This window comes from Olea europaea, chromosome 7 (assembly GCF_002742605.1).
Source record: "Olea europaea var. sylvestris chromosome 7, O_europaea_v1, whole genome shotgun sequence".
NCBI classification, from domain to species: Eukaryota; Viridiplantae; Streptophyta; class Magnoliopsida; order Lamiales; family Oleaceae; genus Olea; species Olea europaea.
In genome coordinates, this window is record NC_036243.1 from 8,337,826 (window position 1) to 8,358,152 (window position 20,327).

Here is a 20,327-nt window from a genome sequence, read left to right on the forward strand (position 1 = left end):
ATCAAAACAAAAATTGGATGGGCCTTAGAAAGTGGATGGGTGGAGCAAACACGATGCAAATAGTATAATTGAGGCCCACTTAGTGCATTGGAGGATTACTTTTGAAATTTCAGGTTGGATGTTGCAATTGGATAATTTAATTCGAGCTTAATGGCTAAGTTTATGAGTGGACAATAGATTGATTTCGATTTATCGTTTGAATTTGGAATTAATCAATAACCGAATTATTGCATAATTAGATTGTCGTGGACTCCGAAACCTTATTAATTTAAATAATTTGAATCTTGATTCTGATTAGTTCGTATTACTCAATTTTACTAATTTTCTATACTTTTAAAATTATCTCGACAAACAAATTAATTTTGTGGACTAGGCTTGAATTATAAGTAGTCCAGGTGGATTTGACCTCCTTGCTCATTATTCTATATTCAAATAGATTCGGGCACTTGCAATCATCTAAGCGTGTGTCTGGGAGCAATTGTCAAAAATCCAAAAGTGATTTTCCTGTCAAATCATCCTGAAATCCTTGAGTATGGTGCATTTATTACTCAAATATATTCTCATATTTGCCCTCAAATTGATTTTGGTAGGTGGGTTGTTGGTTGTATGTAATGGAAGGACAATTTTGGAAAAGTATAGCATTATGTGATCTGCCAATGTCAGGATAATCTATAAGCTTTGAAATAAAAAAATGGCTAACGGTCAAATTTGTAATTAGAAGTTGTTTAAAATTGTTCCCAGACATACACTAAATTTGACGATGTTTGTACTCGTCACAAGTCAAAATTGATTTCCCATCTATCTTTCTAAGTTACTAAACATATATTTTCAGTTCTCCAACACTTGAACCACTTGCGCTCTGATACTTCTTCATGAATTGAGGTTAAATTTTCTGATAGGATCCTTGTTTAGAGAGCAAATAATGAGATGAAAAAATAAATGAAAAGGAGAAAAACTACGGACAATTATACATAATTTTCTTGGAGGAAAATATCCTAAACTTTACCTCGGTCACCAATTTATTCTCCTTGACAATCCATAAAGAGAATAAGAAAAATCAAGATGCTAAGCTTCCAATTTTTATATCAAAACCCTCAACACACATACACGAAGGAGAAAACATATTTGACCTGAATTCTCAATCCATGTTCATTTTAGTATACATCACTAACTTTGTTTTGTCATATTTCATATTTAACCTTCCATTAAATTACAAATATTGTCTCTGATCAAGGTTCTCGTCCAAAACAATTGTTCGGAAGCCATAAAAAGACTTCTTTTTCTCTCATGTTTATAATTAAGCAAAATAAATAACAAATACAAACGTTTGACTAAATATTTGCCCCTCAGTGCATTAGCAGCATATTTAAATAAAAGTTATTATTAGAGCAAGATGTATTTATTAAATCGATGATTAATGATAAAAATAAGGTGAAGAATTAAGAACACAAATGCAAAGTTTCATAACAATTAAAACATTAAGTGAGTTTTCACAATTTGATAAAGATAGACAACTTCTGTCACTAAAATCATAATTTGAGATTAAAATATGAATTTTTATAATTTCTTATAAGTTGCTTCTTGCAGAATTGTTAGAGCGTATTCTTTACTTTAGTTAAAACCAAAAAAAAAAAAAACCGTTGACCAGACAACTTGCCCGTTCCATCTATTGTCATATTCCTCACATGTGCTGCACAGCTTGCAGTACTTGTAAATTTAACAATAATTTTTTTAATACCTTTTATTTATTTCATTTAATTTTTACAAAAAATATTATGCAAAATAATTCTTTTACAACAATTCTATCATATTTCACTTAGTCGTAAGTTGGACTTCAAACTTTAAGAACGAACAAGTTAGTCCGCAACTTTATTATTGTCAAATGACACAAAATATTTAAATCTTTGCTAAATTATTACATATAACCTTTATCAAAACAAGCCTCATTTTAAATATTTAACTTTAGTCCAAATTAATAAGCCAACTATAGCTTCACGAAGTTAGACATGTCAAAAGAACATTGATGTTATATGGTTTAATCAACTTTTCACACGTAATCATTTCTATTTTGACTACGTCCTTTTTCTTCATTGCAATGGGTCCAAGCAATCCTAACACCTGAAAAGATTGATGAAGCTTTGTGACAACTTGTCTCTCTCGCGCAAGGAAAGGCAAAGCAACCCTTTTCATCATGGTCACTAATCTAATCATGAAAGTGTTTGAGTTGGTTTATTAATGGGGATTAGTCGGAAATCACCTAAAATCACATGCCGCGATTTAATAGAGATTCAAATTGTTTTTGCCATTGGGTTTGATTGTAAAACTATAATGAAGAGTTAGTACCAAGTTATTTCTTTTTAAGTTTTCCAGCCAACTTGTCATCGTGGATTAATTACGCAATTTCCTCTAAAATTAAATTACTTTGTCAGAATTTTTTTGACATAATGATTGACAGTATGTGAACCCCGTGTGAATTAAAAAAGTCCAAAAAAGAATTGAACCCCCTGTCAATATGAGTGTCAATTATCCATTATATCAAAAAAATTCTGTCACCGTAGCATTGTTGTTACCCCTATCATATTTATCAAAATTAGAAGTAGATACGTCAAGTGCCATTGCATACAGTGCGGTAGGAGACTAGGAGATTGCTAGCTCCCTTTTTTGGGACCCACGGTAGGAGACTAGGAGATTGCTAGCGCCCTTTTTTGGGACCCACCACCGGACCCCCATCCATGTATAGAAGTCCCTTTCCCGTTTCATATACAAAAGAAAATTTAATTCCACGCTAAACGAAGCAACACAGTTTCCAATTTCAACCATAAACGAACACATTTGATATTGCGCAATTTGGGAGATAATGGACGGTGGAGATGCGTCGGGGAAAGGGACAGTGACGTGTGCGACGTGGATCAGACGGCCGGAAAGCGAGCACTTGGTGGTGCTTGGGAAATCGAGTCCGTCTTCACTCGAGATCTTCTCCTTTGATCCCAAGACCACTTCCCTCTCCCCCTCTCCAAAGGTTAATATTTATATTCGACATTTCATTTATTCTAGTGCTAAAAAAATTATGATTTGATGTTGGAATTAATCTTTTTCGCATAAACTGATATTTGTAATTTGCTAGTTTTCGAGAAATACTGTTTAATATTTCTAACGCTATTTGTAATTCTTTTTGATATTAAATGTTAAGGAACTGATTTAAGATTTACTCTGTAGAAAGTAATTTGGTGAGTAATTTGTTGTTTATTTGTATCTATATGTAGGCGACGCATGAATTTGAAGAAGAGATTCATCCAGTGACCATTGCGGTGCATCCAAGTGGAGACGACGTGGTTTGTTCTACAGACACTGGTGGCTGCAAGTTAGCATTTATTTTCTCTCACTTGCTTATGCAACTAGTATTTGACGAAAATTGTCCGTCTTTACAGAGCGTAAGAGAATTTAATAGTTTATAAGTACTGCATGGGTTGAAAAACTAATTAGATTGATTGTGTAGGCTAAATTGTAAACAAAGCCTGAAGAAAATGTTCAACATGATCAGGGCATCTGAAGAAGTTTTACTGTTTTATCCTGTAGCATGCAAATGGAATTTACCTTTTTCAGCTCTGGACCCTTGATGTTTCATTATGTTTTGAAAAATTTAAGTTATGTTCGATCTGATGGACTTTTGAATTTGACATTTATGCAGAATAACATATGAAAATATGATGGCTATTTTTAATTTCAAAATGCCTATTCTTTAACTATGGCAATTTAGGAAATTTTCCACATGTTTATAAGCTTAAACTGATCTGAAATACTTGTATAAAAGGGAAAAAGAAGACACTATTTCTCTTCTCAGTCCATTATTTTCATTTTTGAGCATGTTTAGCAAAGCTCAACTCTTTTTAAAGCTGGTGAAACATTTTTTTTATCCACGCACTTCATAGGACCCGCAACTTACTATCCACGAAAAGTTGTTCTTATCTTAAGGGGGTCATCCTTTTCAAAAGCTACGATTTTCAGCCCCGAGGGGGATTCAGGGGAGAAAGCGTTAAGGGGAGCTCCCCGAGCCGACCATTCCATCCTATGGAATGGAGTCGACCATGGCATTTATTGTCAACCGCTAAAGCCCTCGGTTTCTTCCATGCCACTTGTGTCTCTGCTCTTGCCCAAAAGCTAGGAGCAAGTGCGAAGATGCGTAAAGTGCTAGGTGGGTTTTGTGACAGAGGGTCTTACCATTTCATCCCTGGTTTTTATAGGCTCTTGAGTGAGTTTATGACTGACTTCTAGGGCCTTATCGTTTGGTTTAATAGTTGAGTTTCTCATTGCTTAAAAAATTATTTTTAATTCCCTTAGTAGATGTCGGAAATTATAGAGAACATGCAATTGCTATAGGAATGGCGTGAGATGATTTTAACATGTTTTGAATGGATCTTGATATCTGAATTTTAAAAATGAAACTATTATCTTGATATAGAAATTTTGCCTCCAACAAGACTTATGTTTGTTTTTTCCTTTTTTACCATTTCTCCTGGGTAAAATTTATAATGGAGCTGAAATGTAAAATTGCAAATCTCACCATCCCCTTTCCACTAGGTTACTGGTAATTCTTCTCCATATCTTCTCTCTTTAATGAATTCTACCACCTCCGAAAATCTGGGTGGAGTGGCTGGTTTGACAGTCAAAAGTACTGTTTGAAACTTAAAGGGTAATTAGCACAAAACATCCCTACCTTTCGATGTTTTTGTGGAAAACGTCCCTACCTTTCATTTTTTGGTGGATTATACCCTTACCTTTACATTTTTTTGCGCAAAATGTCCTTCTGTCAACTCTCTGTTAAAATGATCCGTTAAATCAAAAAGGTAATTAGCATAAAAGGTCCCTACCTTTCAAAGTTATTGTGCAAAACGTCCCTACCTTTTATTTTTTAGCATAATTAGCAGAAAAGGTCCTTACCTTTCAATATTATTGTGCAAAACGTCCCTACCTTTCATTTTTAGCATTTTTACCCCTACATTTCACCTTTCATTGCGCAAAAGGTCATTTTCATCCATTTTTTCAATAAAATGACGATTTTACCCTCCTATTGAAATAAAACAAAAAGAAAAGAAAAAAATAATTAATTAATTGCAATCATAGTTCTAAATCTTTCAAAACATTACAGATAAATTCTAAATTCTCCACTACCGCCACTTTCACAACCCCACCAAGCCACCACCTATAGATTCATATAGCACCACTTTTCGACCACAACACATAGGACTCTACCACCACCAGCGTCGCCTCACTCTCCCCAATATCCTCCTCTATAGTATTGGTCACCAATCTGTCCGAAACAACCACATTTACGATGGTGGAGTCCAGTGGGCATGGTGGCCGAAAGGTGGTATTATGTGGATTTATAGTTGGTAGCTTGATAGGTTGTGAAAATGGTGGTGGTTGAGAATTTATGATTTTTTGTAATTTTTTAAAAATTTAAGGATTATTATTGCAGTTGGTAATTCATCTTTTCTTTTTGTTTTATTTGAATAGGAGGGTAAAATCGTCATTTTATTGAAAAAATGGATGAAAATGACCTTTTTGCAATGAAAGGTGAAAGGTAGGGGTAAAAATGCTAAAAATGAAAGGTAGGGACGTTTTGCACAATAATATTGAAAGGTAGGGACCTTTTCTGCTAATTATGCTAAAAAATAAAAGGTAGGGACGTTTTGCACAATAATTTTGAAAGGTAGGGACCTTTTGTGCTAATTACCTTTTTGATTTAACGGAGCATTTTAACGGAGAGTTGACAGAAGGACGTTTTGCGCAAAAAAATGTAAAGGTAAGGGTGTAATCCACCAAAAAATGAAAGGTAGGGACGTTTTCCACAAAAACATCGAAAGGTAGGGATGTTTTGTGCTAATTACCCAAACTTAAACATGTTTTACTTTGTGATATTGCATAGATTGTTCATTATTTTCTTACTGTAAATAGTTAAAGTTGACTTTTGAATGTTTTGGAGGCCGAGAATATAGCTAACTGGCTGTTATTTTCCCCAACTTTGTGACATTTCATTTTCTGGATATTGTAGACTTACAATAACATTTCACTTTATGTAGATTATTTGAGGTTTATGTCCGGGAAGACTATGTGAAACTAACGACAAAAGAACTACCTCCTCTATGAAGTGTTGGTCTGCAAAACGCTTAGCTTTTAGTGTTGATGGAACTAGATTTGCTACTGGTGGAGTTGTAAGCTATTTAATATCATCTGTTTATGAGTTGGTGAACATATGATAATTTGGAAAACATACATAGGTGTTCTGATTGTCTTCTTTCAACTTGAAGGATGGGTATCTTAGAATATTTGAGTGGCCAAGCATGTAGGTCATATTAGATGAACCAAGAGCTCACAAGTCATTCCAAGACATGGACTTCAGGTAGAATGCTCTAAGTTAATAGATTTATTTATATATTTTATCAATAGAACAGAAGGTGTTTAACAAGTTAGTTTTTTTTTTTTTTTTTTTAATGTATATACTCACTCATTTTATCAAGTTCCCAAGGGAAAAAATTATCTGCACTTCTGCCAAAAAGTGCACCCTGGAATCTAAGAAAGAAAGAGCTCTGCCTTTTATGATTTTATTGAATTGTTTGCAACCTAGATTGGAATGCTTACACATTAAGTACCAAGTGCTGGTGAAAAGAAACTGAATATTTTTCCTTTTTTTGAAAACTCTTCACACTTGGGTGCTGTTGAATGGTCTCAATCTATTCAAGAACTTTGGATTTAGACTTTTAAGGTTATTTCCTGATATTTCTTCCCATTCAGCTTGGATTTAGAGTTTTTAGCCGCAACATCAACTGATGGTTCTGCAAGAATTTGGAATACAAACAATGGTGATCCAATAACAACTTTGGCTCGAAATTCAGTACGCTATATTCTATTATAGAGTTCTGCATGTCATTTCCCCCTCATTTTAGGTTGTTGGTTCACAACTTTCTGTTGCAGGATGAGAAAATTGAACTTTGTTGATTTTCCAAAGATGGGACAAAGCCATTCTTATTTTGCACTGTTCAAAGAGGTATTGCAGACTGTTTTCATAAGACGTAGTCAACTTTGTAATTATGTTCTCTTGAAAGCTTGTACAGTTGAACTTGAAATATGATTATGTCTATAATTTAGGAAATAAATTGCTTACTGGTGTTTGCGATATAAGTTCGTGGAAAAAAAATGGACACAAGAGGCTACTTAAAAAGCCAGCTTCAATAATGTCAATGAGTTGGCACGGAAAGTATCTTGCTTAGTAAGTGCATGGTCTCCTGAAATTTCATTTTTGTAAGAATTATTTTGTTCAGAAAGCATATAATTCCTGAAGTTTCCTTGTGGAAGTACATTAATATGAAAATAAACAGAACTAAGTTTGCATGGGATGGAGAAGAATTAAGCAACACTGATCCAAGACTTTTGATGGTGGGCATTGTTACAATCAAAATATATCTTATATGTAATATTTACTAGCTTGGACTAGTGTGGGCACTCAAAGATTAATGAACAGTTCAGTGTTAAACTAATTGCATGTACTACTTGATCAGATACTATTTTCTGGTTAATAATATTCTGGTACATGTCTAGAGGTTTATGATAGGGGACACAGCTTTGACAGGATGAAAATTAGAATTCATCAAGAGTAGTCTTCATTATCCTTTTATCTTAGTTCGTGTTGTTCTGTTTAAAGTACAAGCTGCTAGGCCTGAAGCCTTATTTATGAATGCGATGATTTAGACCTTTAAAAAATATATTTGGAAGGGTAGCTAATTAAGTTTTGTTAATGTTAAGCATATATATTGCCCTCAGAGAGTGATGTTAAAATTGCAATTTGGCATTAAAGATGATCTCCTTCTACTTGAAGAACTTCTTTTGGTAAGAAGGGAAATATAAGTTTTCATGTTTGAAGCTGGGGATATTATTGTGAAATCCATAATATTCCAAAAGTTTTCACCTTAATGAAGTTTTATTATTAGAAATTAATATAGAAGGAAGCGCAACATCAGTATTTAATAAAATAATTATTATACATTACATTTAACAATATTGTACGTCTTCAATTTTAATGTTTAATATAGAAAGTCATTTTCTTAGAATTTCACTCCTTTAAAAAAACTCAACACCACTTGTTTTAATTCGTCATTCTGCTTTTAGATTTCAATACATTTTTTTTACTGCCCCTAGCCTGGTTGATCGACATCTCTCCTCCAGTAGGAACTAGAGATAATCAACTTTCATAATCCCCACTGCATCTTCTTTTGAACTACTAAAATATTAACAAAAAGAAGCAAAATACAGCATTGAGGCCAACACATTGAGCATCTCAAGTATAATTTCATCTCTATTGGCAATCCAAAAGTGTTAAGAAAAATCCATGCCAGCTGCTCTATGTGTTAAGAAATATCCATGCCAGCTGCTCTATGGACTGAGTATGACCATCCATTGTAAAAATGATTTGATGAATTTGATATTCTTTTATTATTATTATTATTATTATTATTAATTTTTTTTTCTAGTTTTGATACCAGTGGTCAATAGTTTGATTTCAGTTGGTAATTCTTACAAATGAAACCTGACAATCTTTTAACACAGAGGGAGCAAGGATGGGGATGTATGTGTAGTAGAAGTGAAAAGAATGGAGGTTCGTCACTGGAGCAGGAGGCTTCACTTGGGTTCTAATATCGCATCTTTGGAGTTTTGCCCTAGTGAAAGGTAAGATTTGAAATCGAATATTTCTATTTTTTCTGTATTTTGGGGCTTGAAGCTGTCATTCACATACTAAACTTTGAACCAATGATATAACTGGAAACATGTTTTCAGCTGAGAGACTAATGATGAAAATTTTGAAAAATGCATAATAATACACTAGTCCAATGAGGCATTATATTTGGGCAATCTAATGCTATTACTTGTTAAGTGCTTGTTTGAGAGAAATTTTAAGTTGTTGAAATCATGAATTCATAGAAATAGGTGGATAAATGGGGAGTAGTTGTGGGTCCTACTAAATGTGTGATTAAAATTAAGCCTCCGCTTGGCAAAATTTATAAATTATTCATTAATGGTCAAACCTTATCTTCAACAACACATTTCAATAGACCCTTAAATACTATTCACCACCCATTTTTATTTGTTTATAAATTAAACTTTTTATAAATTCTTCCAAGCTGGAGCTAAAGTTTGACTTCGACCTTTAGCAAAAATTATATTAACTTTACATCCCTGTATAATTTGAAATTATTTTTCTGAAGGACTATGAAGAAATCTTCAAAACTTAACAGAATAATGTCTTTCAAATCATTTTACGCTGCAATGTGATCCCAGTTGAAGTGGTCAGCAGAGGAAGAAGTAGACCAAAAATAGCACAACTTGATATGTTTGTAAAGAATTTAACAGCATTATATTTATTGATGGATTTAGCAAAGTAAAGTCTGTCTTATTGTCAAACTACGTAATGTCTTTTAATTAAGAAGTAGGACTGAAATAAACTGTTTGAACATGTTTGGATCTGAGTTTCTTTTAAGCTTAGCCAGACTTGCTCCCTTGCACTTTTTGCAGGGTAATTATTACCAGTTCCACTGAATGGGGAGCAATGGTGACTAAACTAAGTGTTCCTGCTGATTGGAAAGGTCTCTCTTCTCTCTCAAACCCCTCTACCCCTCAAGACTCTGAAACTCGGGCTAATTTTTGTTTTCTTCTTGAATGCAGAGTGGCAAATATATGTACTACTCCTGGGACTATTTTTGGCATCACTCCTTATATTTTACATATTTTTTGAAAATTCTGATTCATTCTGGAAGTTCCTGAAGGATCAACCCTTGAGATCAAATATTGAAACCAATTTGGGAGATCCACAGTCTGATGAGCAAAATATGCGGGGAGCGTTTGGGCCACTTGATAAGTAGTCTTTATTTCCTCTGTAGAATTCAAGGGTGGGACTGGAACGAGAAATTGAAATAATAATAAGGTGCTTGAGACTCTTTTTTAATTATATTCCAGCATTTTTCACTATTATTTTCCATGGCCTTCTCAATCACTAGTTGTATTGGCCAGAGCAAAATCATGTAGTACTGCAGAAATTGAGATTTTTCTCTGACTGATGTTTGCTTTAAGTCAAGTATGCTTCAAACGTGCTACTTCATATGAGTGATGTGATATAATAATAGTTTTTGAGTGATTCTTTGATCAAGGAAGCTCAATCCTTGAAGGTATAGTGGACAGAGGAAGCTAATGAATAGCATTTTTGATGTGTTGAACTCGATAGGGTTGAAAATGATAGGTGAAACATATTACACGAACAACCCTGCTACACGGACTTCTTTGTTGATAGGAAGTTTGACAAATAATGAGATGATATGCAGTTCGACCATTAATTACTCAAATTAATGGTGAAACTGTATGCCACCACATCATTTGTCAACAAAGGTATAAACGATAGATATACAAATAGATTAATTTTTACGCTAATTAGGAATAACTCGTGAATGGACGATGAACAATATTGGATATACAAGTTTCTTTTTCTTTACTATATTGTTCAATGCAGATATCTAGCAGTCTTTCTCATTCTTATCCTCTCAAAACATACCAAACTTCCTCAAATTTATGGAACTATTCCATCTAAGAAGATGTGGAAAAGTAAAAGTAAACCAGATACTAATAAATTTGTTTGACGAAAAACTGTTGAACCAAATTGCTTATACTCGCGTCAACGAGTAAAACTCTCTTAAAATTATTTTATAATAATCATGCTTTGGTTTCACAACCATCATTTAGATGAGGTGTTATAACCTGTTTCGTCTGGTCAATAGCCTATAGTTTAAGCTCAATTTAATTTGGAATTTGATGCAGTTAGACATGCCCGACATAACATGTGAAAAGTTTCGATTTCTACAATCAAGCCACGTCAAATTTGACCGTAAAAGGTCTGTGAAGTTACGCATGAGCCAAATACTACTTCGGCCTGGGTTACCTCAAATTTTGGTCCAATTTGTATCATTGTATAATCAACTCTAGTATGGGTACTTTGGTATATCGTGTGTTCAATTAGTTGAAACTTAATGTTTGGAAAATGTTTATAAATAACTTATATCATAAAACAATATAATTATGGGCGGATTCAGAGACGGGCTACGCCGTGCTACAGTCTGTCCTTTCGGCCCAAATGTCTATTAACAAAAAACTTAAGTAAATTTTTATTTTTATTTTTATGTGTAATATTTTTTTTATACGTATTAGCCTGTCTTGAATTTTTTCCTGGATTCGCCACTGAATATAATGATTTGTGAGTCCTAATGTGGGAATAAAAAATTGTACGGGTATTTATAAACAATTTATATACATGAATGAATGTTGAGGCCATGTTTGAGCCACATTTTTTCAAAAAAAAAAAAAATTATTCTTGAATAGTAATTTGATATCATTTCAACCACACATTTTTCAATAAAATAATATTACACGCAAATTCAAAACTTTCTTTATAATATTACACGCAAATTCAAAACTTTCTTTCTTTTTTAATAACACATTTTCTATTAATACACTATTCAAAAATGCATTTTAAGAAAAATAATGTTGCTTAAACAAGGGCTGACTTAATGGATCCAAAAAAGCTTTTTTCGATGACTGTGTAGGAACTACTCAAATAATTTAAAAACTAGTCCGAGTTGTAGACTTCGTCCTTTTAGCATATTCGTAGTTAATGAAATTGAGATTGTGAATAATGCTATTTGATGAAATTTTGGTTTAATCAAATCTCATCATATCATTTGTTAGTAAACAAATTTGTACGTTGTCACACTCTCTCTCTCTCTCACACACACAGAGAGAGCACAACCATTAGATATTTGGATGCTTGAAAAAATATCTTTATTTATTTAAATTATTTTATAGAATCTCCCAAAAGATTATCCCTTTTTTGTTCGATTCAATCCCATGAGAACCTGAAAATATCAATCAGAAACTCTCTCTCTCTCTCTCTCTCTCTCTTTCACACGCGCGCGTGCGCAGTGTACCAGATTCGCTTCTTACTCGGCTTCATTCCACCGCTCTGCAGTTTCAGATGAATTGCCTTCCGAATCTTCCAAGGTTTGTGCTAATCTACGGGCTTATCGATTCTGGATTGAGTCAATCATTTCATATTTGTTAATATTTCGTGTTTCAGATCCTCTGCATTGCCTCTGCAGAGCTTCAAAAACTATGCCAGAAGTCTTCGATGTCCCGTCATTATACTAGTAAGAGGAATTAAAGTCTAGACGAACAATGAAAATTCAAAAATATTGAATTTACATTTCCATATGGATGGTAATATGTTCTAATTAATGTGCTATTTGGAGGGTTGTTCGTTTGTATAATAATTTTTTTATGATTGTGATTCAGGGTGTGGAGAGAGGTATTGATTTATCACAGACACAAGTTAATGTTTTAAAGGTAAGATTTGAAAGGGAATTTCTCCATTTATTTATTTATTTATTTTTTTAAATATATTACCGAGTGATTCTTTAGTCAACTTTGTTACTCATTCAATATGTTTTCACCTTTTAAGCTTGCTAAATAAATAATTACAGGTTGACCTACAATTTCAAGTTTCAACTGATTTTGAATTATAATCAATTTGACATGTGGAGGGATGGTTATGGAACACTAAAATTACTCTTATATAGCAAAAAATCCGTTAATATTTCATTGAATTCATTAATTTTCTAATTGTTTCACTCAATTTTTTAGGCAGTATCTGGTTCTGCATCCAGCACTGAAAATGAAAATGAGAAAATGGAGAAATCTGAAACTTACAGTCATGACATGACTGCGGCTATGGGAGCCGGTGAGTGAAGCATTTACTTGATACCACTGCTCGATAGCTTAGGAAAAAAAGTAGCATTTATAGGAAGATTCATGCAGATCATTTCTTTCCCTGATTCTCTGATCCAATTTTTTTAAACTCTGAGTGAATTATTGAAGAAATTTTCTTCATGTGCCTAGTTTATGATTACGTTATTTTAGGTGTATAGTATAATTTGGCTAATCTTTTCGTTAACATTGTATTTCTACAGTCTTAACCTATAGGCATGAACTTGGAATGAACTACAACTTCATTCGTCCAGACCTGATTGTAGGATCATGCCCTCAGGTAATAAGCATTTCCCCTCTAGATGCAAAAGATGTTATATTCTCTTAAGTAATCTTCTGAGTCATGCTTCACTTCACATATGAAAGAGTCCGGAAGATGTTGACAAGCTTCGCAGCATTGGAGTGAAAACTATCTTTTGCTTACAACAAGATTCGGATCTTGAGTATCCAACTAATTCATATAGATTTATTGAATGGGATTATTCTGCTAAAGTTATAGTTGTTAGCTATTGGGATGGATTCCTACATCCCTTCTAGAATTTTGTGGTTTTTGTTTAAGTCCTTAAACACAGTTCTTAAGATATTTTAGCGTTGATATCCGTGCTATCCGTGAATACGCCAACAGCTTCAGTGACATCCAACATTTACGTGCTGCAATAAGGTTGGTAATGGAATTAAATGCACACAGATTGGTTTTGAGATGATAAGCTTCAAACTTGAAATCTTTCACTAGTATGTAACCATGCATGTTTTAGTGATCTAAACTCAAAAGTGACGTTATATCTCTGTATGCAAGGGTGGATTTTGCATCTGGCCAGTGGCGTCGACTGCCCTGCGCTGATTTCAAAATTTTAGTTTTGCTCTAAGAAAAATCTAAATTTTATAGTCTTGACCCCACAACAAATAAATACTATAACTTCATTATAATGTCGTGAAAGTGCAACCAGCCTGGCGGTGAAGCTTCCTACTTATTGTTATGTAGATTTAGTTTCAAATTTCAGCTGACTTATTAATTTTTCCATTTTATGTTTCTTTTGAGAAGTTTGTGCAATTAGATAATTATTCCCCTCCCTTTAGCATTTGTAGGAAATTTATCCCAACCTTTAAAAATTGACTATTCAGACTCCAATCTTTAGTTTAATTTGCATATATGGGCCCCATTAGGGAGTTATTTTGAGAATTGATTTTGTGACCATTAGGAGAAAGGTGGGGGCCACCTGTGAGAGAAGAAGTCAAACTTTACGGCTGAAATAGTGAAATAACAGTTAAAAAATGAGGTGAAAAATCATTGCCTAACACCCCCATGATCTTTTTACATAATGTCATAAACTTCAGCTTAAATTACTCACATTTTAGAAGGGTAAAGTTCGCAAAACACTAATTTTAACTTCTAGACCTTAAAGTTTTATTCATTTCCTTTTTCAAAATAAAAAGACAAAATAACCTTTCTTTTTTAACGAACAAATCTCATAAAAATATGGTCAAGGTTTTAAAATGTTTTACTTGACTATGTTTTTTCTTCACTTACTATTGGGAAATAGATTTTGTAAATTTTGATTACTTTTAAAAAATTACAAAGTTTTCAAATCAACTAATTGATTTGTTTGTTTTCCTCGAATGCCGATATTTCTACCAGCTATTGCAGCTCGCTGACTATTATAGGCACTACAAGCTATTATAGTTTTGCAGGCATATAGCATCGTAACAGCTATAGTGCTCCCACAAGCTAAAAATCCTAACTCCGTCCTTAGCTGTATGCATTTTTATCTTGACCTTTTCTTAGATTCTATAATGTCATTTCTGTTTGAGTGACCACGATTTTTTTTACCATAGTAATATTGCCCTCTAAGTGAAAATTTCTGACTTTTGACGTTGGAATCTGGGAATTATATAAATACATTAATAGCAAATTAAGCCTTGTCTCTAATAAATCTTGAGTAGGTTCCATGAATTCCTTTTCCCTCCATTGTCAATCATTACATTTACCTCATGTTCCAACGCAATCAGATCCTTTACAACTGCTGGCTGGGAAAGATTATGATTTCTAAAATTTGTTGATTTACATCACTCAACACGGGGTAGTTGAATTAGCAATCAAAAGACATTTTCTTTTTCTGATTTATTTATGAGTACTTTTCTTCTTCCACTTATAACGACATCTGTTCTGCTACCTGTATTTCTTTTGTGCCTGCATGTGTATACATAAAGTAAAAAGAGAAGAAGATACACGATTTATCTATGACACACATGTAAAATACTTAACCTATGCATTTATCTTTTCCTAGCAAAAATAATTTTTATTTTAATTTGATCGTGTACAGTAAACAAACTAAGCTTTATTTATGATATATTTGGATTCGGTTATCCATTCATCCATGGTTGTATCCACTTGAAAGATATAATATCAAATATGTTACAACCACAACGGGGCAATAATTTTTGTCTACCTCTCTCCCTTATAACATGTTGTACTGCAATGGAATCATTGTATGTTTCCATTTCTTATCTTGTCGATGATAATAAAGCAAGAAGCCTATCTTAACATCCTCATTTCTGACACTTTCATCTTGTGCACATTGTCATTAACAACTTTAGATTTCAGTTGTAGAAATCAGGTCTAATAACTGTTCTATAAAACTTGTAAGTTTAACCTTGTAAGTATTTGCAGTCTACGAACACGCCTTTATTTTGCTCTCAGCAGACACAGAGGGATGCTTGGAACTGGGTGTTGTCAGTGATCAGCTGTGCTAAAAAAGGTTATTATGTGAAGGGCAGAGTAAAGGAAAATCTTTTTGTATAGTCTAGTAGATTGGAGCATGTAAAGAAAGAGTCAAATATTTAGCTGTAGTTTGCTATTTTCTTAGATTTCATGTTCATTCACTTCAGAAAAATTGTATAAGATGCATTCTCCAACACTTAGCTCATAATACGGAAACATATTGCAGTTTTCCACTTAACATGACATTTATATGTATTTATTAATCAGAGATTTTGATGCATTTGATCTGCGGATGCGCTTTCCAGCAGTCGTAAGCAAATTACACAAAGCTATTAATCGAAATGGGGGTGTAACTTATGTACATTGCACAGCTGGCCTTGGAAGAGCTCCAGCAGTTGCGGTATGCATGACAGGCTTTTAAATTATCTTCTTGTTTCACTTATCTTAATTAATTTTCTTTATATATGTGTATTATTTTATTTTTTCGGTGGAGGTGGATATATTCTTCTATAAGTATTTCTAAACTAGAAGTTTGTCCAGATTCGCAATGAAATGTAAACACTGATTAGATATGCTAATAGATCTGAACAATATCTGGATTACCGTTAAACAATATTTGGATATGATCTGAACAAAAAGGGTAGTAGTATGTGAATAAGAAACTGTTATAGCCTACGCTCTGATTATCAAGGTTTGGTTCTCTTTACTGGCAAATTATTTTTCGAGAATGTTAATATTTTAGAAAGGAAGACTAAATGAGAAAAAATTATCTGCATCACTTCCCAGATGAAATAAGGCAACCTTCCCCTGTGGATGTTTAGGTGGTGGGAAAGAGTTTACAACTGACGAATAATTTGTGAGGGTTGTCACTTGGCGGCCGTAGGCAGTGTCAATTGCTATAGAAGCCAGCCATTGCTTGTAGAAAGTGGAATAGATAGATTAAGGATACATAATAGGAAGAGGAACAACACTTGACAAACTTTTCCATAAAGAAACATGAACAATAACCTGGAAAGTATTTTTATAGTATGAATTCAGCCCAAACCCTTTCTAAAAAATTAAAATGAAAATGCACAACAGAGTTGCTTGAGAAGGTCATCTGGCAGCAGATGCATTGCATGCTTCGCTGTTATACTATTATTTATGACACTTCGATTAGAAATATGTTTGATATATTTTTCATGAAGAACTAACAAGATTTTGGTTTAAAATACAGTTGGCTTACATGTTCTGGGTTCAAGGCTATAAGCTCAGTGAAGCACACAATCTACTAATGGTAATATATCTACTTATTCTTTATGCATGCCTAATCATTCATTAGCTAGTAATATTTCATGTAACTTTAGACTTGTGTTTCACTGTTGCAAATGTTTTGTCTATTTTTTCTTTTCTTATGACAGCTCTGATTTTTTTGTTGGTGAAGTCGTCTAACCAGAGCTGATGGCTTCTTTATACCAAAATCACCAAGTTTCCCGGCATTTAGAAGAAACTATACTGCAAATTTTGAAATTATACATTGTCATATTTTTCTAACAAGGATATCACAATAGACTAAGATATATATTTATTTCTCTCTCTTTGCAGAGCAAGCGCTCGAGCTTTCCAAAGCTGGATGCAATCAAAAGTGCGACTGTTGATATTGTGAGTCCTTGTTTCCCTTGAACATAAAATTGATGTCCTATTTAATAATCCAGGACTACAAATTTCACTTATTCACGTCCAAAAGTTGATACATTAGGGGTTGGCTCCATTGAAAATACTTATGATATAAATCACTTTAGATGCCAATGTCTTGGGATCCATTTGGTCATGCTTCCAAAAACTATGCTCTGAAAATGACGATTAGGATATTGATTTTGGATGATATTTTTGATTCTATGATCCGGTTCATCTTGTATTTAGTTGCACAAATTTTTTGATTTAAGTGTATAATTTATAGTATGACAAACTTAACCAGTACATTTGAACTCGTCAATCAGTAATATTAGAAAACTCAGGCTATTGTTTTATAAGCTTTTGGAACATTCTAACATGTGTTCATCATTCTAAATTAATAATACAGGTTTTTTTTCTTTCGTGTTCCAATGGGATGGATGTATAATGAATGCTCAGACTTTACTGAAATTTGGAAGTTTGCTGAGACTTTACTGAAATTTTAAAGTAATTAAATTTACTAGAAAATTCTAAATGGAACAGGCTTTGCAGTTTGTAATCTATTCCAAAAACTTCTAAATGATGTTAACAGTTGTTTCTGTTGCATTGGTATCTTTCTCTTACTTTCCTAATGCAGTTGAGCTGGTCTGTTTTTGAACTTCTCTTCACGATGTGATTTACAACACTGTATCTGGAGTACCAAAATTAATTTTGGAGCCTGGCTAGAGCCTTTTTATTGTTTTATGTAGGCTATTTTATTTCCTATATGCATCATGATATAGGAAAAGCTCTTTTAATATTTTTGAATTAACCTTTCTCCTGTTTAAAGCTTACAGGCCTAAAAAAGAAGCCGGTAACATTGACATGGAATGGCATCGACTGTTCGACAGTGGAAATCTCAGGACTTGATGTTGGATGGGGTCAGGTAATAGTTGAGGGCATCTAACAACCTCTTTTCTAGAAAGTCTATCCAGTCGAATTGTATTTTTGTTGCCCTACAGAAAATTTGTGCGTGTAGTTCCTGTGTTATCTGACTTCAATGTGACGTTATATTTGGCAACACAAAAATGTTAAGTGGGTTTATCTTAGCATGAGACGAATTCACTCTTCAATTTGTATCAAGAATTAGCTACATCAATCGGAAGTCCCAACTGTATGCTAGTTTCCCTATCTAAATTGATTTTCTTCATTAGACTTCAATTTTCAGTTCACCAGTCTGTGCCTCAAGTATCAATTACCTGAAAGAAGTATTGTGTACTGCTGAGTATTATGTTGAATTTAGAAGTTACAAAACCAACTGACGTGAGCTTCAAGTATCCATTAATTGCAAATCTGCCTCTCTATTTCTATCACACAGGCAACATATGTTCTGTTCACAGAAGCTTGATACCTTGTGTAAATGGGAGTTAAATTTCGACATTTTAGCTCGACATTAGTTTTCGGATGTGTAGAGAACTTAGAAACATGATTGACGTGATTTGCTTATGATAATTCTCTTTACAACTTCTTCCATGTATTAGCTAATTTAATTTAATAGTACTGATGACATTGTGATAATTTTTCTGATAATTCTTTTCAGAGAATACCTTTGAAGTATGATGAGGAACAAGGTATATGGATTCTCCATAGAGAATTGCCTGTAAGTATATTGAAATTCTTATTAGTACTTGTTACTACTAGTCACTTCACTGGATTGTTTGTTTATATTGAGAGTGAATCTGATGGCTTTCGAGGTTAACTTTTTCTCCTTTATAAGGTAGCATTATTGAATCAAAATATGCACCCGTATCAGAAAAACATGATACCATATTTAGCTTCCAACTGCCATCCAATTTATGCACTTTTGTAATCATAGCTTTTTGGTTGATTAAATTTTACCATCACAAGATCACGATACATATGCTTGGTCTTCAATAATTAATCACTTTTTGTGCAATATAATTGCTCTGCAAGTGCTAAGCTTTTGAATTAGCTTCATAGGAAAGAAGTGTAACTTTGTCAATCTGGTTGGATTAAATCATTGGCTTTTTTCCATAAACAGGAAGGGCAATATGAGTACAAGTACATTATTGATGGTGAATGGATGTGCAATAAGTACGAGCTCGTCACTAGCCCCAACAAAGATGGACATGTCAACAATTATGTTAAGGTGTCGTTTCACCTAATATTTTTCAGTTCTTATTTCTAAGGAATGCATTTAATGCTGCGAGCAGGGCCTCATCTTGCATAAGTAATTGCTACTTGACCCTTCTTCGAAGGCTTTATTGTAGAGCCTTAAGGAATGAAGTTCCTTTTCAGCCATAACCAAAACTAATCAGTAAGTTGAAGCGCAAGGTCTGAAGAGGAAAATTAATGGGAAAACTAATGAATGTGGGCATAATCTAAGCGTTGGTGAAGATTTACTAGAACCACTCTCTACATTTATTTTCAAACTCTGCTTCTTTATCCCAAATTTATTTTCAAACCCGCGTTGAACTATTTGACAAACTGTGTCTAGTATATCAATTTCATTCTTTGTATGCAGGTGTTTGGCAGTGACCACAGTAGCATTGATGCTGCAATTTGGAATAGGCTAACTGGTAACAACCCTGTTCTTACAACCAATGAACGTTGCATAATTAGACAATTTCTTGAAGCTTGTCCCGATGAGGACTAATTATATCGGCATAATGAGTTACTAGTTAACATACATGTAAAGTAGTATACAAATTGTTACTTCCCAATAATCACCTGTATCTATGCACAGAATGCAATAATACATGTTATGCTTATAAATGAAAGCATAATACTATTAATGGACGGCAAAATGATGTTATAAATCCCTCAGTTGTGGACCTTTTCTTTTTGCCATTGATGGTACCATAACATGTCTCTGTGAATTTTGGTGTGGTACTTCGCCCTGCTGAACAGTTTTAAGATGTAGCTTAGAAGTTCCCATTTTTTTTTTTCTCCTGAAATGTATAGACCCATGTTTCATAGAAGTTGCTTTTAAGCTTAGCCAAATATGTTTTAGTTTGAGTAAGAAACTTGGATAATTTTTTTCTTTACGTTGTTGTTGAAGTTTCATAGCACATAAAGATTGAAATGTTCGTGTACTTTG

At 33.5% G+C, this 20,327-nt stretch overlaps 1 protein-coding gene and 1 pseudogene across 2 annotated transcripts; both read left to right on the forward strand.

The window, feature by feature from the left end:
* Window positions 1–2,702: 2,702 nt before the first annotated feature.
* Window positions 2,703–10,150, forward strand: LOC111396891 (annotated as a pseudogene).
* A 1,747-nt stretch (window positions 10,151–11,897) lies between these two features.
* On the forward strand, window positions 11,898–20,089 carry LOC111396892 (phosphoglucan phosphatase DSP4, amyloplastic-like). Of its 2 annotated transcripts, none has more exons than XR_002703085.1 (14): window positions 11,898–12,093; window positions 12,170–12,239; window positions 12,385–12,435; window positions 12,733–12,829; window positions 13,059–13,135; window positions 13,222–13,298; window positions 13,436–13,516; window positions 15,842–15,974; window positions 16,791–16,850; window positions 17,159–17,215; window positions 18,057–18,152; window positions 18,807–18,866; window positions 19,269–19,544; window positions 19,752–20,089. XR_002703085.1 is itself a non-coding variant. In XM_023023489.1 (14 exons), the coding sequence occupies exons 1-14, from the start codon at window positions 12,068–12,070 to the stop codon at window positions 19,881–19,883; spliced, it is 1,125 nt and encodes a 374-aa protein (XP_022879257.1). In that variant the 5' UTR covers window positions 11,899–12,067; the 3' UTR covers window positions 19,884–20,089. The 2 variants fall into 2 exon arrangements, 1 of the variants encoding a protein (XP_022879257.1); XM_023023489.1 differs by having other exon boundaries at window positions 11,899–12,093; window positions 19,269–19,376.
* The last annotated feature ends 238 nt before the right edge of the window (window positions 20,090–20,327 follow it).

Coding starts and splice junctions, on each gene's coding strand:
- LOC111396892 (XM_023023489.1), top strand. CDS start 12,068: ATGAATTGCCTTCCGAATCTTCCAAG. Junction 16,851..17,158: donor AAGCACACAATCTACTAATG/GTAATATATCTA, acceptor CTCTCTTTGCAG/AGCAAGCGCTCGAGCTTTCC. Junction 19,377..19,751: donor ATGTCAACAATTATGTTAAG/GTGTCGTTTCAC, acceptor CTTTGTATGCAG/GTGTTTGGCAGTGACCACAG.